This window comes from Rattus norvegicus, chromosome 10, assembly GCF_021556685.1.
Source record: "Rattus norvegicus strain SHRSP/BbbUtx chromosome 10, alternate assembly SHRSP_T2T, whole genome shotgun sequence".
Taxonomy (NCBI): Eukaryota; Metazoa; Chordata; class Mammalia; order Rodentia; family Muridae; genus Rattus; species Rattus norvegicus.
Window position 1 is genome coordinate 94787914 of NC_141543.1, and position 27055 is coordinate 94814968.

At 40.7% G+C, this 27055-nt stretch overlaps 1 protein-coding gene across 1 annotated transcript in view; it reads right to left on the bottom strand.

Annotated features, from left to right (window-relative positions):
* Prp2l1 (proline rich protein 2-like 1) overlaps positions 1 to 27055 on the bottom strand; it is a 78691-nt gene that overhangs the window by 30915 nt on the left and 20721 nt on the right. Inside the window, 7 exon segments of the mRNA NM_001419907.1 lie at positions 872 to 946; positions 2873 to 2944; positions 11924 to 12004; positions 13238 to 13309; positions 17078 to 17149; positions 20300 to 20371; positions 23517 to 27028. Of these exon segments, the coding sequence (NP_001406836.1) occupies positions 872 to 946; positions 2873 to 2944; positions 11924 to 12004; positions 13238 to 13309; positions 17078 to 17149; positions 20300 to 20371; positions 23517 to 27028 (3956 nt within the window).

The window sequence follows — 27055 nt, forward strand, 5'->3', positions numbered from 1 at the left end:
GGACACAGACACTACCACGTACCAGGTAGTCGAAAGGCAACCTTTTCTTATTGTTGAGACAGAGACACGATCTCTTATTTATCCTGGGCTATCCAAGAACTATCTATGTAGCCAAAAATATGTTACTATTATATCTTCCTGCTTCCGCTCTGTGAGTGAGTGCTGAGGGGGACAGGTATTCACCACGATGCCTGGTTTACATCAAACCCAAGACACCAGGCAAACTAAGCAAACACCGTACCAACTGAGTTCTAACCCCAATCCAGGTGAGTGCTTTTTAAAACTGAAATATAAGGATCAGGTAAATGAAGCAACTGTCACACATTGCTGGTGACATCTGCTAAAGATCATGGTGAGTGAAAGAAGACAGATCGAAAAGGCCACAAACTATGGAATGTCATTTAGGAGACATTCTGGAAAAGGGAAGCTATAGTCTCAGAAATAAGGCCAGTGGTGGATTGAGGGGTGAGAGGAGTGACTGAGGGCAAAGGCTCACGAGGGGCCTTTGAACTTTTATTACTATTGTGTATACGCATGTGTTTGAGCATTCATACGGAGGTGAAGGGCATGCTTGTTGAGTTGGTTCTCTCCTTCCACTTCAATGTTGTTTCCAGGAATGAAGCTCAGGTCATTGGGTTTTCATGGTGCTATGCACTGAGCCATTTCACTGCCCACAGCAGACCTTCTGGGGGTGAAAGAGCTTGCTAAGTTGCCTAAGCTGTAGGGTAGTGTTTAGATGACTAGGCAAACCCAGACTGAACTGCATGAAAATTATAAATCAATAATCTTGACTTCAGAAAATAATAGAAAACTATCATAAAACAAACTTTTAAAAGAAATATCTTAGAAATTATTCTAAGATAAACCTTACAGATGTTGAAGCTCCAGAGTCTTCATGAGGATGTTCTCAACTGTTGTCAGTTGCACCTGTGTGGTCCCCAGGTCCCTGAAGGAGAAAACCGGACTTCATGAGGAACCGTCTCACCACACACTTACTTAACCCTCAGCTTTCTAATAAAACTCCCTGGCTCAGTTGTAAGCCAGCCTGTCCTAGAAGAACTTCTACAGAGCTAAGGTTACTGCTTCTACCGTCCTCTAAATGGGCTGGCACTGAACACAATCCATCTTCCTACTTCTCATTTTCATGTTGCCTTTACTCCATAACTCCCTACTTTACACTCTCTTTTCTGTTTAAAAATAAGCATCGGATTCTTCTAGAGCTGGAGACAAAGGCAGTTATGAGCAGCTAACCTGGGTGCTGAGAAACAAACCAGGTTCTCTGCAAGAGCAGCACACACTCTTAACTAATGAGCTATCTCTCCAGCCCCTCACTAGCATTTTAAAATCATACAGTCAAAACTAAAACTGTGACTTGTTTGTTTATTTGTAACAGGATTTTTGGTGTAGTTTTGACTGTCCTGGAACTCATAAAGATGCACTGGCCTCTGCCTCCCAAGTGCTGGGATTGAGGGCACGCACCACCGTCACCCCGACAACTTTTTTTATCCTTACAACAAAATGCTCTTTGATGCATAGAACATAGAGTGGAATAGCTAACACTAAAGATCTTTGGAAAACGTTGCATGGAAACCTACTACTAGAAAAGCTTCCTAAAGTCCACAGAGTTTAAGTTGAGTAACCCTATAATAGGGAAACAATTTCCTTATGAGACTCCACAGGCTAACAAATAAAAGGGCCAATACTGAGGATGAATTACTTGTTTGACATTGTTGGCCACTGAGGTCCCTTAGATTTCCATTAGTCTTCATTATTGCCAACCCTCTTGATTATCTTTCATAACTTGATGGTAAAACCCTACCGCAGAAGATACCACATACTTAAGCCACAGAATAGGAAGAAAGACTAGTATTCAACGGGAAACTTCACATTTATTGGCTATAACAGTGCTGGAAGGTGCTGTGCGCACCTAGTCAGCCGTCTTACTCAACCATGAATCTTGCAAGCCAAAGTAACGATTGCCCTGAGTACACATGGTCACGGATACAATACTGACACATATGTCATCCAACCACTTTCCAATGGAATCTAAGGTCTGCTCTACAAGCTGAGATCCACAGCTAGCACATTACTGGGGCATGAATCTGTGACTAGGCAGGTCATAGGCCTAGGGGAAAAACTACTATTACTACTCTGTCAAAAAAAAAAAAACAAACAAACAAACCACAGTGTTAAATTCTAATGACTTACCTTTAAATCCATACATTAATATATCCCTCAACCCTCACTATGGGAAGATGGCAATTAACACAGAGACTGACAGAGGTCAAGGTGCAGAGAAAAAAAAAAGACTGTAGACTGAGTAGCCCTAAATGGGGCATTTTATATCACATCTCTCTCCAAGGACTCAGGGATCATTGTAGGAGAAAGGGCAAAATATTGTAATAGCCAGAAGTATAGTCATTCCCTGTAATGACTGCAAGCAAACTGTTTTCTAAACACGACAGGGCAGCTGCACATATGAATTCGTGACAGCTGTGATAGCATGCATGTTAGAGACTTATACAAAGACAGGGCAGACAAAATTCCAATACAAAGAGGGAAGTGGAGCATGAGACGATGCCCATAGCTAAGGGCTATTGGAAACTGAAGGCAACTGAGAAAGGGAGAACCTTTTTTAAGGGTGTGGCCCAGGTGAGCTGACCATATTCTACTGGAAAGCCATACAAACAAAAGTCTAAGAGCACAGAGTTGGGTGGGTAGGGATGGAGTACGGATGTGAGGAGAGTTGAGGAAGAGATAAGTATGATGCTATCACAGAACTAATTAGAAATGAGAAACAATGCTCTCTGAACGTGAAAGTCAGTAAGGATAGAAACTATCTCATAATTTGCAAGATTATTGTAATACTTACAGATATTTTAGTGCTGGCAATTTAAAAAAGTAGGGATCTTCAACAACAGTGAGAGGATTTCGGCTGAGAATTCTGAAAAAAAATACAATTTAATTGAAATTACCAGCATTTTCAATATGCATGAGTCTACTTATAAAGCTTAATTTCTTTGATATGGAACTTTTGAAAAAAGGAACTTTTAAATCAAACAGGATTGTTTAACAGGTAAAGGTGCGTGCCACCAAGCCTGACAAGTTAGGTTCAGTCTCAAGGACCTGCATGATGGAAGGAAAACACTGAGCCCCCCCAAGCTGTCCTCTGACCTCTACATACATGTCATGGCAATCACATGACCTCCCTGACATTCATATACCCACACACAGACACAAAACAAATGAGCAGACAACTAAAAAACAAAACAAAACAGAAAATATCAGGAAGAGAAAAACAGAAAAAAATAGTGGATTGAAAAGAAAAAAAAAAAAAAACGCCAGAGAACTTTTAGGTCAAAAATCCTACAGACACGGGCGGGGCTGGAGGTGAGCCTCAGTGGTTAGCACTGCTGGCTGCTCCTGCTCAGGTCACAGCATCCACAGAGTCGTTCACAGTCATCCATAATTCCTGTTCCAGGGGATCCTATGCCGCCTTCTGTCTTCTAAGGGCAATGTGTGCATGTAAATACATACAGGCAAAATACCCAAGTACAAAAAATAAATCTAATTTTTTTAATACCACAAATAAGTACACTGGCAGTAAAACCTTCCATAGTAGAAAACATTATTTTTAATGTCTCCCATTATTCAAGATGCTTGTCCATTTAAAAAAATATATAAATAATTTGTGCTCAATTCACTCACTCAAAGAAAAAAACATGTGGGAGGGTCTGTGTGGAGGGGGCCATATCCCTGGCTGTGGAGCCAAAGAGGATGTCAGAGGAGGAGCTGGGTATAATTCAGGCTCCATCAAATACTCTTACTTGTATTCTTGATCAACAAAGCCTGTGATCATTGTCAGTTTCCTGGTCTAAAACTTCTGAAGGCAAGGAATATGGTATTGCTACTGTTATCCCTGTGCCACAGGGAGTGGCACTATTAGGAAGTGTGGCCTTGTTGGAGGAAGAGTCTCACTAGGGCTGGACTTTGAGGTTTCAGAAGCTCAAGTCAGGCCCAGTGTCACTATCTCTTCCTACTGCCTGACCATCTAGATATAGAATTCTCAGCTTCTTCTCCAGTCCCAATTAAATGTTTTCCTTTGTAAGAGTTGCTGTGGTCATGGTGTCTCTTCACAGCAATAAAACCCTAAGACACAGCTGAGGAGTTATGAATGGCTGAACGTTTTTGGAGTGGGGTGCAGTCAGGTTTTCAGAATGAGACCCCTGATGAGATGATCACTGACACTCCAGTGATGCTTTCACACAAAGGAATACATGGCACAATGGGTGTATTTCTCTTGCTGTGACATAATACTATACCTAAGGCAACATATAAAAAAGTTTATTTGAACTTAGAGTTCAGAGCTAAGAGATTATAGGAGTAGAGCACAGGCGTGAAGAGGAAGCTCGGGGCTCACATCATTAACCGTGTAAAGCAGAGAGAGCAAACTGGAAGTGTGCAAGTCTTTAAACCCTTAAAGCTCATCACCAGAGACATACTTTTCTAACAAGGCCCACCCCTCCTAAACCGTCCCAAATGGAACCACCAACTGGGGACCATGTATTCAAATGACTAAAAAAGAAGACATGAGTTGGGGGTGGGCCTGGGAGGAGTTGGAGGAGGAGAGGGTGAATATCATCAAATTACACTGCATGAAATTCTCAAAGAAATAATAAAAACATTGCATTAAAAAAAATCCATTGTGCTGTTTTACCTTTAATTGTAACAACTTAAGTGGTTCAGTTATTACTGGTCCATTTACCCATGAGAAAACTAGGCATACAGGGGCAAAAGAATGTCTGTGTTTCTAAGATCATGAAAAGTAAATCAGTTAAAATCAGTTCTGACACCAAAGCTTATGTTTAACTTGTTAGATGGAATTTAAGACAGCTGTGATTTAACATTAATTTTCCAGAGGACTTAATATGGAAAACTTTTCAATTTATTTTTAGTGTGTATTAATTGTGTCAAATAATGAGTTAAAAATAACTTCTTATTTTGTTTTGTTTTTTCTTTTTGAGGCCAAGTATCAGGTAGATCATTTTATAGCTTCAAACTAGAACTTACAATGCAGATCAGAATGGCCTTGGAGCTCTGATCCTCCTGATTTAAATATCATGTGCTGGGATTACAGAAAATCGCTTAAAAATAATAAAAATAATGGTTTAAACTTCATATGCTTATCTGAGAATGTCTCTATGGGAAGTACAGTTTTCTTTTATTCTTGTGCCAGGACTACTACCTAATTAGGTCACTGTCATTGAGACTTGAGAAACTCAAAGCCATGACATCAATGAAAGTGTTGAAGTAAAGACATTGTCACAGTGTCTTTTCAGAGCTATAGAAATCCTAACTGAGACAGGGGCCAGCTTACAGTGTCAGTAGTTCAGTCCATGTGTGTCTAAACAGGAGTACCCACAGAGGGTAGGAAGTAAATAAAGGGCCACGAAGATGGAGGGATGTCAATGGAATAAAGATAGAATGCAGACGGAATGAAGGAAGAAAGAGTGAAATAGGACAGATTAAGTGACTTTCAGGATGGGAAGGCAGGGTAGAGGAGGGGGTAGTATGGGGGTATCTAACACTAGAGACCTTTGAAATGCCACATGGAAACTTACTATACAAGCTTCCTAAAATATATACATTTTTCCAAAAATAAATATTACGAGTTGTCCGTTATCAGATATGTAGGCCCTGAGAAGCTGTCCATGTTCCAGGAGATGGTGCTAAATTCATGCCATGCAAACACAGGCAGCATCAAGAAGACTCAGCAAAAGTTTTTCTTTTTCAAAAAACAATCACTCAAACTTTGTAGAGGAACTTTAATCCAGCAACATGACTGCTCTGAACACATCCAAAGACCTTCTAGGTTTGTGAGATCTGGCTGGTCACAGACACACCCTAACAGACACCTTTAATCCTAAACAATTACATTTAATTCAGGGACAAACTAAGTGATGAATCAGAGAAAAATGTAACAGGATGACAGGATATGCCCGATTCTCATGAGAACAGCACAGGAAGGATTCTATTTAAGAGAAGCAGAGACAGGGGTGGTGGGGGAGATCGATCAGTGACTTGGGAGTCAGCTGAGAGGCAGTACAATGAAGTTGAGTTCTTTGAAGTTCAGTTGAGAGCAGCTCAGTTGGTGGAGTTTAGAGGCACTTTTTACTGGGAGAGTTTTATGGAGAATGGTTGCAGAGAGAATAAGCTAAACACATAGGTGAAGACAAAACAAGCCAGAGAATGAGGAGCCAAAAGATTAGAACAGATTACTAGAGTTGGTTCAGGCCAAGCAGAGCAATTCAGTTAGAATCTGAGAAAAGCCAGTTAGAATCAGTCAGCTTAGAGAGGAGTTTGAGTCAGAACAGCTAAGTTAAACCAGCCAGTCAGAGTTCAAAAAGAGCTAGGAAAAGTAAGTGTATTCAACAGTAAGACTCTGAATGACAATTACTCCTGAAAAATAAAAGCTACCTTTAAAAATGTTGAGAGGGAAGGATAGGAGCTGAATTAAAGAGGAAAAAATGTGAAGGTAGATTTGAATAAAACATGATTTGTGTGTGTGTGTGTGTGTGTGTGTGTGTGTGTGTGTGTGTGTAAGTGTATAGTGATATGTTTAACAGAGTCATCCTATAGTGGGGAAACAATGCCTCTTTCAGACAACATATGCTATCAAATAAAAAGCCAAAATACATGTAATATGAATTACCTCTTTTCAAGTTGTTGGTCAGAGGGATTCCCTTCACCCCCTTCTAAATATTACATATAGGCTATTGCCAATGCTATTGGTTTCCCTCTAGAATTTGATCATAAGACCATATAGCTGAAGATAAGACATATTTGAGTCATAGGGAATAGAAAAATCAAGTGGCTACCTGCTTGAACTACTTTAATGTTGCTGTGATAAGATACCATGACCAAGAAAACTTAGAAAGTGTTTAATTTAAGCTTACACTTTAAGCAGTCAGAGTCTGCATAGGTGTCAGTGCAGGAACAGCTGAGAGCTTACATCTTGATCCACAAATAGAAAGAGGAGAGCACTGAGAGTGGCTAGAGCCTTTTAAAACTTTAAGGCCTTCACCCTGTGACAAAACTCCTCCAAGAAGACCACTCTTTCTAATTCTTCCCAAACAATTTCACCAACTTGGGACTAAGTACTCAAATATATAGGTCTATGGAGTTATTTTCATTCAATCTGGAAACTTCATTAGTTTTCACGGCTGGAAAATACTGGAAGGTACTATGTACACTCCTAGGGGAAAGGAATGACTGAAATTACCAAGTTGTGAAATCTGCAAAATTCAGCAATTATAACATGACCACTGGTGTAATAATGGCATAATTGTTATCCAAGTTACCAGTTACTTTCTGGTTAGATTTAAAGCCTACTACATAAGACAGAATTCATGCCTGGCACAGACAAGGTCCAAAACCTGTAATTTGCTAGTTCACTGGCTCTAGAGGAGATTCAGGTACTATTACTCTGGACATAACAATGAACTGTTCCCTACATTCTTATTTTTATGCCCACAGATTAGTGCACTTTTCAATTCAAACCAGAGAAGCCTTTATTTTTAACAGTAGATGACTAATACAAAAACATACAAATAGACAACATGCAAAGAATGAGAGACTATGGAGTACTTAACTACAGATGGCGCATCTATACTATACCACATCCTGTCCCCCAAGGGTCATGGATCATCAGAAAAGTGGGGAAAGAAAGACTGCAAAAAGCTAGTGGGAGCTAATATCTCCAGAAAAATAGTATTTGCTAAACATTTGCACTGTTGCAGAAATGAACACATACCATCTGGGACTATATTCCTGAGACTGGTACAAGACCAACTTAGCTAAAATCGTAATAAGGAAGAGGAAGGAACTCATGAAGTTCTATCCCTATCTGAGGAGCTACTGACGATGATGGTTTCAGGGTGAGGGAGAATAGTCATTCAGAGATGTAGGCCTTGAGAGACTATCCATGCTCCAGTAGATGGTCCTACACTCATGCCATGCACATACAGGCAGCACCAAGAAGACTCAATGAGTTTTTGTTTTTAAGGAGCACTGAAAGCGTTAGCAGGAAAAAGTAATAGGAGGTGTAGGGGTTGAACTAAAGGGGAAAGAATGTGGAGATAGGTTTGATTAAAACATGCTACATGAGAAGTTTCCACTGTCAGGGAAGACTCAAACATGGTCTGGGCCCCCCTCCCACCTGGGGAGTATGTCTCTTTTGTGTGTGTGAGTGTGTGTGTGTGTGTGTGTGTGTGTGTGTGTGTGTGTACAGGCACACATGCATGTGCTTCTGCTTTCAATAAATGATAGCTGATTGCTAAAAAAAGTCATGTTATATAAAAGTATGAAATTCTCAAAAAATATAAAACTATAAAAGAGTAAATAGTTTCCTATAGGAAACCAATGCTAGGGGACCAGAAGGAAGCTCTGGGGTATTTCTGGGGCCATGAATCAATTTATGGCCATTTATTCCATGAATATTCTTAATAGTGGGCAGATACATCAGTGGGGATAAAACTTGGATTTTCCTTTCACTTCCTTTCAGGGTTATGCTCTTGACATAACCAGAGCCAAACTGTCCTGTGAATGTGTTTATCTGAATAATGTGCAGATCTTCTGCCAAGTGAAGACTTCCGGGGAGTATGAGTAGAAGCAATGAATGTTTAGCAGCTAGTGACGAAAGAATTTAAAACAACAAGCCATCAGTCCGGACTTGCTTAGAGAAATGAAGGAGAATCACTTTAAAGTCGGAGGTGGGGGAATACATTTACCATTTAGATTATCAACCACTGTTGGATGTTTTGGTAACATTTTTCACATGAATGAGGAAAGATGCCTGCTACCAATCAAACAATGGGACGTACTTAATGAGCTTTTGGTGTGTGTTTGAACTGGATTTCAGATCCAAGAGCATCTGCCCTAGGGTCCTGCCAACATGTAGCATCTGTGTTGGTCAGTAAGGTGGAGGCTGTACTCAAGGAGGTACCTGGAACCAGAGGTGACAATGGATCTTGAGGAGCCTGATCCTTAACTAATTTGGGACCTTTGTACAAAACTTTTGTAATGCACGGAGATAGAACTTCAACTTAAAAAGACTCCAGGAATCACATACTAGGTCACAGAATTCCTCTTCTCTCTCTTGTCAACTTGCCTCTGGAAAAGGTGCAAGAAGCTTGTGTCCCACTAGAGTTCGTGCCTGCTGCCAGGACCTCTGAAGCCATGCAGGCTGCCAGAACTCCAGCCCAAACACAGAAATCAGCACCTACGTCTATAATCTCCCTAAACCCAGATGTCTAGACACCAGTGTAAGGACACAACCATAGCAAAGGCCACATGTCACCACCAGAACCCAGTTATCCTACCACAGCAAGCCCTGAGTATTCCAACACAGCTGAAGCACAAGAAGACGACCTTAAGCCAAACTCTATGAAGGCAATAGAGGACCTTAAAGAGGAAACGGACCCCTTAAAGAAATCATGGAAAAGAAACAAAAATAGGAGGAAATGAATAATGACCCCAAAGAAAGCCAAGGAAAAACCCAAAGGGTTGAATGAAACAAAACTGTTCAGGACCTGAAAATGAAAATGAAAGCCATAAAGAAAACACAAACTGACCAAACTCTGGAAATGGAAAATCTAGGTAGTGAATGGGAGTTACAGAGGCAAGCATCTCCCAAAGAATACAGTGGAAGAGAACTGCTCAGGCATTGAAGTAATTATAACAGAAGTAGATTTATCAGTCAAAGAAAATGTCAAATCTAAAACTTTTCTGACACAAAACATCCAGGAAATTTGGGGCACTATGAATAGATCAAACCTAAGAATAATAGGAAAAGATGGAGGATGAGGAAGAGGAAGAGGAAAAGGAAGAGAAAGAGGAAGAGGAAGAAAAAACCCAGTTCAAAGACCCAGAAAATATTTTCAACAAAATCAAAAAAACATTCCTAACCTAAAGAAGTACATGTCTGCTGTCTATTACAAATAAGGCTGCTATGAACATAGTGGAGCACGTGTCTTTGTGGTATGGTGGGGCATATTTTCTGTATATGGTCACAAGTGGTATAGCTGGGTCCTCAGGTAGTATATGTCCAATTTTCTAAGGAACCACCAGATCAATTTCCACAGTGGTTGTACCAGTTTGCAGTCCCACCACCAATGGAGGAGTGTTCCTCTTTCTCCACATCTTCACCAGCATGTGCTGTCACTTGAATTTTTGATCTTAGCCATTCTGAGTAGTGTGAGGTGGAATCTCAGGGTCGGTTTGATTTGCATTTCCCTGATGATTAAGGATGTTGAACATTTCAAGTGCTTTTTGAGATTTTTCTGTTGTGAATTCTCTGTTTAGCTCTATATCCCATTTTTTAAATTGGGTTATTGGTTTTTGTTTTTTTGTTTTTTTTGTTTTTTTTTTTTTTCGGAGCTGGGGACCAAACCCAGGGCCTTGCGCTCGCGAGGCAAGCGCTCTACCGCTGAGCTAAATCCCCAACTCCGGGTTATTGGTTTTTATGGGAAGTTAACTTCTTGAGTCCTTCATATATTTTGGATATTAACTCTATCTGATGTAGGATTACTAAAGATTTTTTTCCCAATCCATAGGTTGCCTATTTGTCCTACTGGCGGTGTCTTTTACCTTACAGAAACTTTTTAGTTTCATGAGGTCCCACTTATCAAATGTCAATCTTAGAATCTGAGCCATTGGTGTTCTGTTCAGGAAATGTCTCCCTGTGCCAATGAGTTTGAGGCTCTTTTCCACGTTTTCTTCTATCAGATTCAGTGTATCTTGTTTTATGTTGAGGCCCTTGGTCCACTTGGACTTGAGCTGTATGCAAGATGATAAGTATAGATCTACTTTTATTCTTCTACATGCAGACCTCCAGTTAGACCAACACCATTTTTGAAGATGCTTTTTTCCCCACTGTATGTTTTTGACTTCTTTGTCAAAGAACAAGTGTCCACAGATATGTGGGTTTATTTCTGGGTCTTCTATTCTATTCCATTGATCAACCTGTCTGTCTCTGTACCATATGGTCTTGTCCCTCAACCAAAGAATGGATACAGAAAATGTGGTTCCTTTACATAATGGGTGACCTTTCAGCTATGGATGGAACTAGAAAATATCATCCTGTGTGTGGCAATGCAGACCCAAAAAGGACATGCATGGTATGTACTCACTATAAGAGATTATTAGGCATAAAGCACACGATACCTAGGATACAACCCACAGACTGTAATAAGTTTAACAAGCAGAAAAGCCCAAATGAGGACGCTTCAATCCCACATGCAAGATGTACTGGGACAATGGTGCAGAACCTGTGGGACAGGCCAATCCATGACTGGTCTAACTTGAGGCCCATGGCATGAGTGGGAACCCACACCTGGCACTGATTGGATGGCAAGGAACTAGAGGTAGGATAGCCTAGAGGCCCAGGATAGAACCAAACATGACTGGGGGGAAAATATTCGATGAAATACTTACTAATGAATCATTGCTATACTCACAGATCAGTACCTAGCCCAGATGTTACCAGAGAGGACTCATCAGCAACTGATGGAAGCAGATGTGGAGGCCCACAGCCAAACACTAGGTAGAACCAGGGGACTCCCACAGAAAGGGGAGGGGAGGACTACAGAGACCAGACGAATTGAGGATACCATAAGAACACAGCCCACAGGATCAACTAAACAGGACAACCACAGACCCTGTGTGGATCAGAGCTGGTCCCCTGCATATACATCATGGTTATGTAGCTTGGTGTTCTTATGGGGCTCTTTTTTTTTTTTTCGGAGCTGGGGACCGAACCCAGGGCCTTGCGCTTCCTAGGCAAGCGCTCTACCACTGAGCTAAATCCCCAACCCATTATGGGACTCTTAATAGTGGGAGTGGGGGGCCTTTTTTGCCTACTTACAGCTGCTGTAAAAACTGCATTCCATGCCATGCCTGAAATGTTCCAAAGCTCAGTTCAGTGAGTAAATTGCACCCAAGGTTCCTAAAATAATTTTAAAAAATAAAAAAGACATGAGGCAAAAGACAAAGTCCCCAGAACAGTAATAGTCACCTAGTATACATATGGTGAGACATAACCTTCTCTGAAACCGTCTCAGTGTCTTCTCAATCCACTGTGGACAACGCTGGCTTATGATTCATACTTCATATTTACATAGCAGTGTACAACTACAGTAAATGATAACTAAGTCCCCCTTCTTTCAATGATCTTACTCCTCTAGGACAGGGTTTTACAACCTCAGTACCGCTGAATTTTTAGGCTGGAGCACTGTTTTGTCTGATAGGTTTGTTCTACATACTGGAGGTTGTTCAGAATAGCTTTAGTATCTGCATACTAGAAGTCAGTTGCAAATCCGCAGTTGCCAAATACCATCTGGGTGCACGGTCACACCAACTAAGAACCAGAGCTATATATTGTAAGACGAGTCTCACTCATTTTTACCACAGACAAAAAAATGTGGGGTGAGATAGTTCAGTGAGTAAAAATGCTTCCAGGACTCATGGTGGAAGGATAGAAAATATAAACAAATCCACATGGATGTACACACACACACACACACACACACACACACATTAATTTGTTGTGTAATTTTGGTTGCTTTCTATTAGCTACAAAGTGTTCCATTTATATATTATAATTGGTTTCATCATGACAGTTCACATTATATATGGTAAATATGTATATATATATATATATACATATACACACATATATATGTGTGTATATATGCATTAGATCTTACTTCTTATCCTTACTACCATTCTCCACTGTCCCTTTCCCCTTCCTCTCCACAGTGTAACTTTTCCTTTCTTTTATGTTATACACACACACACACACACACACACACACACACACCCCACTCACTTAAATCTAATTTCAACTGATAGAAAACAACATCTTTTTCCCACATCCTCTCTTGTTCTACATATTTCTAGACTTCTTGCTCTCCATAGTCCATCTTCTCCTTTCATGAGAAATACATATGTGAGTTCACATATAAGTCTAAGGGTGTAGATTTAGCTCACTGCTGGGAGTGCTTGCTTAGCAAGTACAAGTCCCTGGGTTTGGTCCCCAGCACTGAAAGAAAATAGGCTTACATCTACTACATGTGAGAGGAAACATGTGCTCTCTGTACTGAGTGTGGCTTATTTCCTACTAGCGAATCAGTAGCATGGGGGTTATAAAATTCCAAATATGGATATATTTGTGACTTACATATACTTCAGAAAAGGTAATGATTCAAATGTCCCTCTTTCAATATAGCGTATTTTATTGCAGGATAAATCCCTAGGAAAAATAAAAGAAATATTGCTTTGATTAGTTATTAGATATCTCATTAGTATGAATAAAGCAACAGAATTTAGAACTGATAATACTATTGTTTTGTTTAAACTCTAAACCTTTGGTTTTATACTTGAACTTTCTTTTTTTTTTTTTTGGTTCTTTTTTTCGGAGCTGGGGACCGAACCCAGGGCCTTGCGCTTACTAGGTAAGCGCTCTACCACTGAGCTAAATCCCCAGCCCCATACTTGAACTTTCTTGAACCCTAAACCCTATCCTAAGTATCTTGACTTTATGTTCCTCACCTATAGATCGCTATAAACTGGTAAATTTCAGAGGTTGTCTTTCTTGAGAGAACTGTAAAGTGACTTGGTTTTTCTATGTAGAATACTCCTCCACCTCAGCCTCCTGAACACTGAATTTACACACAAATCTGGCCCCTGGAAGCTTTAGAAGAGGGAAATTCTCAGCCTTCCCCAGACGTACTGAATTGGTAACTTGGGGATGGGGGCTGTCAGAAGGAAGTTCTAACAAGTTCTCTAGGTGACAATGAAGCTCCCAGCTGTCTTGGAGCATGAGTTACAGCACAATGATCCCATTACGGTTGCTGGCTTGGCACTCAAACCCAAAGAAGGCCTGGCTCTGATCTACCTTCCCTCTTGTACTCTGCAGATGCTCACCCCTGAACCCCTCTAACTCTGATGTATACCTTTTTCTCCACTCTTATTTTTAGTGTTTAACACATTCTCCCTAAGAGACCTGCCTGATGATCCCCACTGACTCTCCAAGGTCTTACTCAGATTGCACTGGTGCAGGGACAGCTTCCGTGAGTCAAGGTCCTTTCTCCTCTTCAGTACTCTACACACAATTTATATCTCAGTGACCTATAAAGTATGTAGTATGAATGTGTACATGTGTGGAGGTCAGAAGACAGGCTCTAGAAAGCAGTTCCTGTCTTCTACTTTGTTGAAGCAGGGTCTCTTGTCCTGCCATACTGCTTCCTGGAGGCTAGCTGGCTGACTGAAGATGCACACTGCTGCATCTGGCTTTTCTCTAGTGTGGGCTCTAAGGACTAAGTGTGTACGTCCCTGAGCTTTCATGACTTATGCTTGTGCTCGTACCCACTGAGCCCTCTCCTCAGGTCTCATTAAAAAATATTTTACTTTCACTTCTGTGTGTGTTATGTGTCTGTGCACATGTTGACAGAGTACTAGAAAGGCTTCTGATCCTCTGGACCTGGAAGTTCAGGAAGTTGTGAGCCCCCTGATGTTGATGCTGGGAACCGAACTCAGATCCTCTGAAGAACAGCAAGTGCTCTTAACTGCTGAGCCGTCCTCTCCAGCCCCGTCCTGCTTTTAAAATTATTTTTGCATCCCTTCTTATAATAATAAACTTGAAAGTAGAGTCCAGCTTATCTACGTCACCCACCGAGTTTGAGACTGACACAAGTAATTGAGCAAATTCAAATATATATAAAAAATAAACACATATTTGATGAGTTTTAAGTGACTTTTTTGGAAAAAATTCAGTTTATGACTTCATGGCTGAATCTTCTGTGTCTCGGCAGCACTGAGAGCCATGCTCGTGTGCTACTTCACGGTATGTGAGTTCTGAGAGGGAAGGAGCTTTGCCTTATGCCTCTGTGACACCAGTAAGAGAAGCTGTATTTGGCATGTCCTATTTTAACACATTTTTAAAATGGAGAGACATTTAAATAAGTGAATGATAATGTTGACATGAAATAGTTTTTTTATAAACTAAAATAATAAGAGAATTACTCCACTAACTTTATTTTCTCTAAAGTAAAACCCCTCAAAACCAATACAAAGTAGGACCAATCAAGGACATTCTCTAAGTGTCTATAGGAGGAAAATGTTTTTGGTTTCTTTTTTAAAGACAAGTTTCACTATATAGCCCTGGTTGGTCTTCAACCCAGAGAGATCTGTCTGCCTCTGCCTCCAGAATGCTGGGGTTAAAGATGTGTATCACCACACCCAACAGACAGAAGATTTTTTTTAACACCATATAAGGCGATATGTATGCACTTCCCTAATGTTCTAATACAAAATATACCCCATTCATTAAAAAAAGTCACTTTTTTCTGTTTAGCTCAGTAATGATTAAAGATTTGTACTGTTCTGGACCCTGTGGGGAAAGGCTAGAAATCTAGCTCTGACACTGAACAACATACTATATTCTTATCTCTAAATGAAGAGAGTTACGTTCCAAGTATTCTTTCCTGGACAACATTGTTGTTGAGATCTTTTTTCCCTTTTTTATACAGTCTCTAGACACTATAAAGCCCTGACTGGCCTGGAACTCACTATAGACAAGACTGGCCTCAGCCAAACTCAAGAGACTTGCCTGCTTCCACCTCTCCAGTGCTATGATTTAAGTAATGTGCCAGTATCCCTGCCTTTTATTGTTTAATCAGTGAATGGCAGGGGTATTTCTGGGACCTCTGCTCCAAGTAAACTTTTGTATATACTTACTAACCACTATTTCAGTATTTATTTCGACATGAGCATAAAAATTATTGCATTGAAAACTGCAATACCAGTCTGTTCTCCTAATGACTTAATCATATTAATAATATTTATATACTCTACCATTCAGCTGCTATATTCCGTTGTCAATTTCATTTGGGCTAAGTTGTCATTCAAAGCTGGATGTGATGGCGAGTAAATGTAATCTTAGAACTTGGTAGGCATAAGGTATATCTATTGTGGTTGGTAGAGATATTGCCTAAGATGCACAAAAGCTGGGACTCGATACCCAGTATTATAAAAAAACATGTGATAATATATCTCTGTAATCCCAGAACTTTGGAAATAGAGGCAAGAGGTGCAAGAATTTGGCAGGTCCAGCTCTGGCTCTTTAGAGAGCTCAAGGTGCGTGTGTGCTACACGAGACTGTGTCTCAAAGGGGGAAAAAGCATTGTCACAAGATTCTAGGTTAATGACCTTCAAATTCAAATCAATGTAGTTGGCCAAATGCTCTCTTTGATACAACTATCTCAAAGTTAACATTAATTTCTTAAATCCTACTATGCTATCTTAAACCTTTTTGTAAAGACTGAATTAGTAAACATGTTAGATTTCTAAGCCCACACACAGGTCCAGAAACAATGGAGCCAGCTGCCAGGAACCGAAAACCTCTGAGATGAAGGGCCAGGGTGAATCTTGCCCCCTTAGGTTGTTCTCATCAGGCACCCCGTCACATCAACTTGCACCAGTCCTGTAAGAGTGTCAAAGCACTCCCAACTCATGGCTACAAGGAAATGAGAACATGGACCAGGCTTGACTGAGGTATGGCAAGATGTAAATAGAAGCATATGCCTTAGAAAACGAGGGCCGTGTGAGTTTCAGTAATGGCTCAGGGCTTACTAACGTTCTCCTTCTGCAAATGGACTTCTGTTTGAAGCTTGCCGATACGATTTAGGAAGTTTAAAGTGCATAGAAGGCATTTTGATGTTAGAGCGAGGCTGACACGCCCGCAGACTGACATAACTGCAGAGTTTCTTGTATCATGTCTTTAGAGCCAGGCCCTTGCCAAGCAGCCCTGGGACAGGCAGGAAGCCCACTAGGCAGACCATGCACTGGTCCAACTTGCAGCGACCTTCCTGCTTCCCACCTCCCTCAGTACTGGGACTAGAGGCAAACACTGCAGAGCCTCGTCAGTAATGGCACAGTTTTGTTGCTTGAAGAGATGTTAGTGTCTAATTCACCCACAGATAGCACATTACTTACAAATAGATATGCTAAACTAACTTACAAAACCTGGAGGGACAGCAGGCCTTCGAATGAATCCTTATGCAATTCAGTCAGGTGATTTTCACTGAGAATTCTGGAAAATCAAAAGGTTATCTGGATCAAAAATCATCAATAGACAGAGAACGTTGGTGTGGAATGGGACGTAGGTGCACACTGTCATGTGCTACTGCTACAGTGTAAGGTGGCGCTACTTATTTTTAGGGCAATTAAAATTTCAAATGCACCATGATCTCCATCCCAAAGGTTCTATTCCTGGATATCTGGTCTATTGAAACACTTGTCCAAGGTACACAGGACATTTAGTACAGCCAGACATGGAGCAAAAAAATCCCCTAGATAGTCACTAGACACCAGCAGGATAATATTAAATTCTCACTGATGTGCACACTCTAGGAAATATTACACAGAACTGTAAGTGAATAATATAAACCTCTACATATGTGAAAGAAAACTTTAAATATCATGGAGTGAAAAGAAGAAATTGCAAATGACCTTCCATGCCCATGGATTGGCAGGATTAATAAAGTAAAGATGGCCATCTTGCTGAAAGCAATCTACAGATTCAATGCAATCCCCATCAAAATTTCAACACAATTCTTCATAGAATTAGAAAGAGCCATTTGCCAATTCATTTGGAAAAGCAAAAAACCCAGGATAGCAAAAACTATTCTCCGCAGTAAAAGAACTTCTGGGGGAATCACCATCCCTGACCTCAAGCTGTATTACAGAACAACAGTGATAAAAGCTGTATGGTATTGGTACAGAGACAGGCAGGTAGATCAATGGAATAGAACTGAAGACCCAGAAATGAACCCACATACATATGGTCACTTGATCTTTGACAAAGGGGCTAAAACTATCCAATGGAAAAAAGACAGCATTTTCAACAAATGGTGCTCGTTCAACTGGGGGTCAGCATGTAGAGGAGCGCAAATCGACCCATTCTTATATCCTTAACAAAGCTCAAGTCCAAGTGGATCAAAGACTTCCACTTAAAACCAGATACACTGAAACTAACAGAAGAGAAAGTGGGGAAGAGCCTCGAACACATAGGCACAGGGGAAATTTTCCTGAACAGAACATCAATGGTTTATGCTCTAAGACCAAGAATCAACAAATGGGACCTCATAAAATAGCAACGCTTCTATAAGGCAAATGACAGTGTCGATAGGACAAGACAGCAACCAACAGATTGGGAAAAGGTCTTTACCAATCCAACATTCAATAGATGGCTAATATCTAATGTGTACAAAGAATTCAAGAAGTTAGACTCCAGAGAGTCAAATAATCCTATTTAAAAATAGGATACAGAGTTAAACAAAGAATTCTCAACTGAGGAATACTGAATGGCTGAGAAGCACTGAGATAAAGGTTCAGTGTCCTTAGTTATCAGAGAAATGCAAATCAAAACAACCCTGAGATTCCACCTCCTACCAGTCAGAATGGCTAAGATCAAAAACTCAGGTGACAGCAGATGCTGGTGAGGATGTGGAGAAAGAGGAACACTCCTCCATTGTTGGTGGGATTGCAAGCTGGTACAATCAGTCTGGAAATCAGTCTGGCCGTTACTCAGAAAATTGGACATTGAACTACCTGAGGTCCCAGCTATACCTCTCTTGGGCATATACCCAAAAGATGCTCCAACATATAACAAGGACACATGCTCTACTATGTTCATAGCAGCCTTATTTGTAATAGCCAGAAGCTGGAAAGAACCCAGATGACTTTCAACAGAGGAATGGATACAGAAAATGTGGTGTATTTACACGATGGAGTACTATTCGACTATTAAAAACAATGACTACATGAAATTCTTAGGCAAATGGATGGAACTAGAAAATATCATCCTGAGTGAGGTAACCCAGTCACAAAAGAACACACATGGTATGCACTCACTGATTAGTGGATATTACCCGAAGAGCTTGGAATTCCTAAGAAAAAATTCACAGATCGTATGAAGCCCAAGAAGAAGGAAGAGCAAAATGTGGATGCTTCAGTCCTTCTTAGAAGGGAGAACAAAATACTCACGGGAGGAAATACAGGGACAGAATGGAGCAGGGACGGAAGGAAAGGCCATCCAGGGCCTGCCTCACCTGGGGATCCATCCCACATGCAGCCACCAAACCCAGTCAGTACTGCTGATGCCAAGAAGTGTTTGCTGACAGGAGCCAGATATGGGTGTCTCCTGAGAGGCTCAGCCAGAGCCCTACTGATACAGATGAGGATGGTTGCAGCTCACCATTGGACTGAACAAGGGGACCCCAATGGTGGAGTTAGAGAAAGGACTGAAGGAGTGGAAGGGGTTTGCAATGCCATAGGAAGAACAACAAAATCAACCAACCAAACCCCACCAGAGCTCCAGGGACTAAACCACCAACCAATGAATACACATGGAGGGACCCATGACTCCAGCTGCATATGTGGCAGAGGATGGCATTTTCCAGCATCAATGGGAGGAGAAGCCCTTGGTCCTGTAAAGACTTGTTTCTCCAGTGTGGGGGAATGCCAGGGCATTGAGATTGGAGTGGGTGGGTGAGAGTAGGAGCAGGGGGAGGGAAGAGGTTATGGGAAAGGGGGAAAGGGGATAACATTCGAAATGTAAATACATAAAATATCCAAGAAAAATAAAATTAAAAAGAGAATAAAAAATTACCAAATGTTATCATTTATCTAAAAGTGATAAGGAAAACAGAGACACTTTTATTTTCTGGATGCAAATGTGTCTGGTTGGATATATACCAATTTAGAGTAGTGTTACCTCAGAGCTGAAGAATATGGCCCAAGGAAGGTTTCACTATCCCTCTTATTTAATTACTATTGAAAATGGCATCACAGATTGTTTTTGTACTGCAAAACAAATCTGCCTCTTCTTTCAATGAAAACCCACAACATTTAAATTAAAATTTTTGCCTGCACTGGTGAGGTTCCAATTCATGATCTCATGCACTGGGCAACTGTACTAACACTGAACCACACCCTAGTCCTCATTCAACTTACCAGAGAAATGCAATCAATACCAATTTCTTTGTTTATTTCGTGAAATTAGAACTCCCTACACCTTCCATGTTAAGTTATCTATTCTACAGAAAGTTACTGGGATGCGTAGATAAAATGTCTTTCCTCAGACATACTGACCTCGAATCTGGACAAAAGGGTCTTAGTGCAATATTTTGCATAATATGTGGAGAGAATATATCTATGCACACACACACACATTACTCACAGTTTCTCAGTCCAACGGTATACCTTCCATACATTTTTGTCAATGTAAGAAATATCATTTCCTTTGAAATTTCTGTGGAGAAACAGTTGATATAGTTGAATAAATAGGAAAATAAGAAGCAGAATCAGTAAAAATTATAACACCTTTATGGAAGTGCTCAATGCAGAACATGGGACACCATCAACTTTATAATTCTTTAAATCTATCAGTTTCCAAGGGAGCACAGTTAAGAATGTATGGCTACTGGTGCAAATGGTGAGATATTTCCTCAAAGGTTAACTTCTAATCTGATCCACTTTTTGGTTAAAAAATTATAGTTAATTATTAAGTATTTTTCTCAAAATTACTTGTGTTTAAATAAAATCCTTCTATAAATCCATAAAAATATGATTCAAACTTTAATATAGTAGTTAATAATTCATCAGGAAAATAGGCAAATTTTTATCACTATTAGTTAATAAGAAACCATATTAGTAATACCAAAACTTTGTTTAAGGTCTGTCTGTTGAAGCCTGTGTAGGTGTTAGAAAGATGAAAAAGTTAGAATTGGTGAGAGTAACGTACTTGTGTGGAAATAGTTCTCGGACATGCCACATAGGGGGAAAGGTACAAAACCACTGAGAAAGGAGTTTAGGCTAATCTGGGGAAAACACAAATGAAATTGCATTTCGCCCCCCAAAATGCAAGTGAGATTTGTGTTATGGATGGCAGGGCACAGAGAAGGGTGACAAGCTCTCTGGAGTGAGGTAAATAAATTATCCTATAAACACTGTATGTTTTGCTTCCATTTCGTACATGTATGTGTAGAGGCCCACATTCGATGGTAAGAGTCATCCTCAATCAATCTTCTACTGTACTGAGGCAGGGTCTCTCAATCAAACCTAGACTCTCACTGATACAGTAGACTTGTCCAGCCAGATTGTTCTGGAGAATGGGATCTGGCTTTCAAGCTGTAAATACAGGTAGCCTGTCACACTGACCTGTCGTTTACAAGGGATTTTGAGGATCTGAATTCTAGGCCCCACCCCACACTTGCAATTTGGACGTGGTAACAACTGAGTAATCTGCCCAGGTGTCCCAAACCTCACCACTTTTTCCAGTCCTAATGATGGGATCCAGGGCACTGTGTGTGCTAGTCAAGCACTCTACCACTGAGCTGTATTTCTAGCCCTTCGGTCATTCTGAGATAGTGCCTCACAAGTACAGTCCAGGCTGGCTTTGATCTTGTGGTTCTCCATATTCCCCAAGTGCTGAGATTATTAGATACAGGCCAACACACAAGGCTTCCATGATATTTCAAAAATGAGAATATATACATGAGTGGCACATACTTAAAAGCAGCTATTAGATACCTTAGTTATGTTCAGTTTCTTTGTTCTGTGACTCACTTTGAGCATTTACCTTTCGTTATGTTCTTACTTCTCAGTGAAGACTTTCTTGCTCAGTTTAAACCTATGTTTTCTCATATTAGGGAAGAAAAAAACCTTTTCACTTGATAGTGGACATCTCCACTCAACCTAAGATAATTTTATGTTCACCAATAAAGAAAAAGCTTACAACTGAACTTAGCACCCCCATGCTCTTCTTGTTCCTGACTGCTGAGTCCATCTGTTAAACTGTCTTCCTCATCTTCATCAAAGACAGAAACTGTGGGCTCATTTTTTTTTTAATTTGGAAATGGGATCTTACCTGTAAGCCCTGGCTGGTGTGGAACTCACTCTGTAGACCAGACTAACCTCAAATTCGCACAGACCTGCCACCTCTGCCTCCTGAGGACTAGGACTAAAGTCTGTATCAGTTCTCAGCTCTTTAGTCAGTCACTAGATCCTACCGTCTCCTACTCTGTGGGGATTCAGGGTTTTCTTCCCACTGCCAAATAGCCACAGTGGCCCAGGTCTCCCTCACTGTATTCCTAAATTTTGCTAGATCCTTCTACATGGTCATCAAGAATTAAGTTTCTCGGGCTGGAGAGATAGTGCAGTGGTTGAGAGCATTGACTGCTCTTCCAGAGGTCCTGAGTTCAATTCCCAGCAACCACATGGTGGCTCACAACCATCTGTAATGGGATCTGATGCCCTCTTCTGGTGCGTCTAAAAACAGCTACAATGTACTCATATAAATAAATTAAATAAATCTTTTTTTAAAAAAAGGAAAAAAAAAGAATTAAGCTTCTCTCCTGGATCACAACACATGGGTGATAAAATAATCCTATATCTGAGTGTTAACACATGCCTATATTTATTATTTAAGAGGCTGAGGTAGGATGAACATGAACTTAGGGCCAACCTGTACTACACAGCAAGGTTCTGCCCTCCATTTAAAATAGCTTTTCAAAAGTTCTTAGAAATCTATTATGGTTCTCCATATCGTACTGTAACTTTCAAACCACTAGAGTTGATATTCAAATTATTTCATAGTATGTCTCATTGTTTTCCCTTTGCTGGTAAAGGAGTCTACTTAAATCATTATTCTTGTAGCTATGCCTTTGCCTATGCTGTAATCCCTATTTTTTATTTAAAAATTAGAAACACTTTGAGCCAAAGTTAAAGTTTTCACATAGCATTCCCCTTTCCCCTGTCTAGTGTTTCATGTTCCACCAAACATATATGGGTCACATACTTCTTAGCCCTGAGTAATGTACACAATGAATGCAAAATATAGAAAGCTAAGAAAAAGAATGAGCTCTGAACAAAACTGAGAGATTTCAAAGTATTAACAGTTAGCGCTTATGTATGCTAAGAAATGAGATAAATATTCCATGTATTCAACTAAGCCTCACAATAGTCCTATGAAAGAGTAGCTATCAGACTTCCCATTTTACAGGTTAGGAAGTTCATTCGCAGCTAAGCATTCTTCCTAGAGTTGAAGCGCTACCACAAGAAAGACCTGAGGTCAAATTTCAGGAGTCCAGCTCTGCAATCTACTCCAATCATTCTGTTACATGTTCACTAATTAAATTATAGAGAGGGTGTGGTGAAATAGAAGAACAGAAATTAAGCAATGAATATAGAAAAAGAAAGCTATTATGAATAAAAGGTTGGAAGGGGCACTAAAGTAACAAGGAAAGTGAAGACAATAAAAAGTTGACAAGCCAAGGTAAAAGCAAAAAGTCAATCAACAGGAGCTGGGATGACAAGGAAGGTGCAGGAAGGCTTTGAGGGAAAGATTGCCATGTCAGGCAGAATGTAAAACAGAAATAAGGAACGATGAGTCTTACAAGATAGCAAAAGTGTCATTGTAGGTGCTGGGCCTTGGCACAGGCACTTGCTGGAGTCTCCATATTGGGTTGGGATGAACACACAACAGTGTCTCATTTTCACATAAGCAGAAGTCACATATGTTGGTGTAGTTGTAGGCATTTTTTTCTATACTTAAATCATTTTCTGTATTAGAATTTTCAGAATATGGAGTTATGGTAGATTCCATTTTCAAAACTTGAACCGTGACTGCAGTTGAGCTTGGATGTCTCTCAGCCTGATCTGGAGGTAGACCTGTTATGCATTTTGGAGTAGGAGCTGTAGTCCCTGGGGCTTTAGAATGTGCAAACTCTGGAGAAGCAGTTATAGTTGTTGAGACTCCAAAATGTGTGGCCACTGGATAAAGAACTGTAGTTGTTGGGACTTCACAAAGTGAAGCCTCTGGATAAGAAGCTATAGTTCTTGGGACTTCAGGATGTGCAGTCTTTGGAAAAGAGGCTATAGTTGTCAGGACGTCAGATTGTGCGGTTTCCAAAGCTGATAAATTTGAATGCTGAGTATCAACATAAACTGAAGTTGATGAATAATATTCTACAGATTGGGTTACGGTCTCCATAGGTATCTCTGAAGTCTGAGTTGGAGTCTCCTTCATTCGAGCAGAACGTTTAACCATTGTATTAGGTTGTTGAGTTACAGAAAATTCTGAGTGCAAAAGTGGACTTACGACTTGATGAATTGAAGAAGGAACTGTAGTCTCATTGAAAGTGGTAGAATGATGAGCCTCAGTAGTAGAGCCAGAAGATTCAAAAAGTTCCAGGTTTAAAGGTTGATATGGAACACTGGGTGTTAGGTATTTATCATTACCCTCAATTAGAGATGAAACCACTACCTCTTTATATTCTAGAGTTTGAACTACAACCTCTTTTGGAGACTCAGTATTCTGAGCAAGGGACTCCTGCACAGGTTTAGATTCTGTAGTTTTGAGAAAGGACAGATCTAGAGGTTCAACTACCATTCCCACTGAAGGGTGTGGATGCTGAAAGAAAACCACTTCTGGCTCATGTTCTTTACTTTCCTTTGGATTTGGAGGTTGCTGAGCCCTTCCAGGAGGAGAAGATATGGAGATTTCCTGATCCAAAGGCAGTAATGAAACATTGGGTGGAGTTGGAGAATCGTCTTGACCATCAACTGGAGCTGGAAGCACCCACTGCTTATATTCTACACTTGGAGCTACAACCTTTTTAGGTGACTTCGTAATCTGAATTGGGATCTCCTGCACTGGTTTAGATTCTGTAGTTTTGAGAAAAAACAGATCCAGGGGTTCAACTACCATTCTCATGGGAAGTTCTGCATGATTAAGAAAAATCTTCCCTGACATATGTCTTTTAGTCTCTATAGGAGTTGGAGAATGGTGAGTCCCACCAGGAGAATGAGAAGGTGTGATGAGTTCTTCATCCAAAGATTGTAATGACATAGTGGGTGGTATGGGAGACTTGTCTTGACCCTCAAGTGGAGCTGGAAGAACAGCCTCCTTATATTCTACGGTGTGAGCTGCAACCTCTTTAGGAGATTTTTTAATCTGAGTTGGGTTCCCCTGCACAAGTTTAGATTTTGTAGTTTTGAGAAAAAACAGATCAGGAGGTTCAACTACCAGGCCCATGGGAGGGTCTGCAAAATGAAGATAAATTTTGCCTGGTGTATAATTTTTAGTCTCCTTCGAATTTGGAGGGTGGTCAGTCCAACTTGGAGATTGAGAAAATGTGGTAAGTTCCTGAATCAAAGGCTGTAGAGACATATTGGGTGGTGGAGGAGACTCAGCTTGACCTTTGATTGGGACTTGAAGCACCCCCTTCTCACTTTCTACTGTGTGAGCTACAACTTCTTTAGCTGATTTTGGAATTTGAGTTGGGGTCTCCAGTACAGGTCTATTAAGTATTTTAGTTTTGAGAAAAAAAAGATCTGGAGGTTCAACTAACATTCCCTTGGGAGGTTCTGCATAATGCATGTAAATCTTGCCTAGTGTGTGGCCTGTATTTGCATTTGTACTTGAAGGGTGGGAAATCAAAACATGAGGTTGAGAAGATAAGGTGAGTTCCTGATCCAAGGGCTGTAATGATATATTGGGAGGGGATTGAGATTCATCTTGACCCACAACTGCAGCTGTAAGAACACTCTCCTTATATCTAGTACTTGGAGAAATAATCTCTTTAGGTGATTGGGTACTCTGAGTGGCTGTCCCCTGCACAGGCTTAGATTTTGTAGTTTTGAGAAAAAAAAGATCCGGAGGTTCAACAAACGGTCCTGTGGGAGGTTCTGCATAATGAAGGTAAATCTTTCCGGCTGTATTTGGAGGGTGGGGAATCCAACCATGAGGTTGAGAAGATAGGGTAAGTTCCTGATCCAAAGTCTGTAATGATGCATGGGGCGATGATGGAGACTCATCTTGAACCTCAACTTTGGTGGGAGGGCCAGCCTCCATACCTTCTGGACTTTGAGAAACAATCTCTTGAGGTGACTTGGTCATATATGTTGGAGTTCCCTGCACAGGCTTAGATTTAGTCGTTTTCAGAAAAAACAGATCAGGAGGTTCAAAAAATGGTCCTGTGGGAGGTTCTGCATAATGAAGGTAAATCTTGCCTGGTGTATTTGGAGAGTGAGGAATCCAACCATGAGGTTGAGAAAATAGGCTGAGTTCCTGATCCAGAGGTTGTAATGACACATTGGGTGGGGAAGGAGACTTATTGTGTTGCTCAACTGGGGCTCTAAGAACACTCTCCTTATGTTTCTGGGTTTGAGAAACAATCTCTTTAGGTAACTTGGCTATTTCTGCAGAGGTCCACTGCACAGGCTTAGATTTTGTAGTTTTGAGAAAAAACAGATCCGGAGGTTCAACAAATGGTCCGGTGGGAGGTTCTGCATAATGAAGGTAAATCTTGCCTGGTGTATTTGGAGGATGGGGAATCCAACCATAAGGTTGAGAGGACATGGTGAGTTCCTGATCCAGAGGCTGTAATGACATATTAGGTGCGGATCTAGACTCATTTTTACCCTCACCATGACCTGGAAGAAGAGCCTGCTTATATTCCGGACTTCTAGAAACCATCTCTCTAGGTGATTTGGCTATCAGTGTTGGGGACCCCTGCACAGGCTTAGATTTTGTAGTTTTGAGAAAAAACAGATCTGGAGGTTCAACAAATGGTCCTGTCGGAGGTTCCGCATAATGAAGGTAAATATTGCTGGGTGTATTGGGAGGGTGGGTAATCCAACCATGAGGTTGAGAAGACAGGATGAGTTCATGATCAAGAGGCTGTAATGACATATTGGGTGGGAATATGGATTCCTCTAGACCATCACCCTGAGCTGGAAGAACAGCCTCCTTATTTTCCAGACTTAGAGAAACCATCTCTTCAGGTGATTTGGCCATCTGTGTTGCGGTCCCTTGCACAGGCTTAGATTTTGTAGTTTTCAGAAAGAACAGATCTGGAGGTTCAACAAAGGGTCCTGTGGGAGGTTCTGCATAATGAAGGTAAATCTTGCCGTGTGTATTTGGATGGTGGGG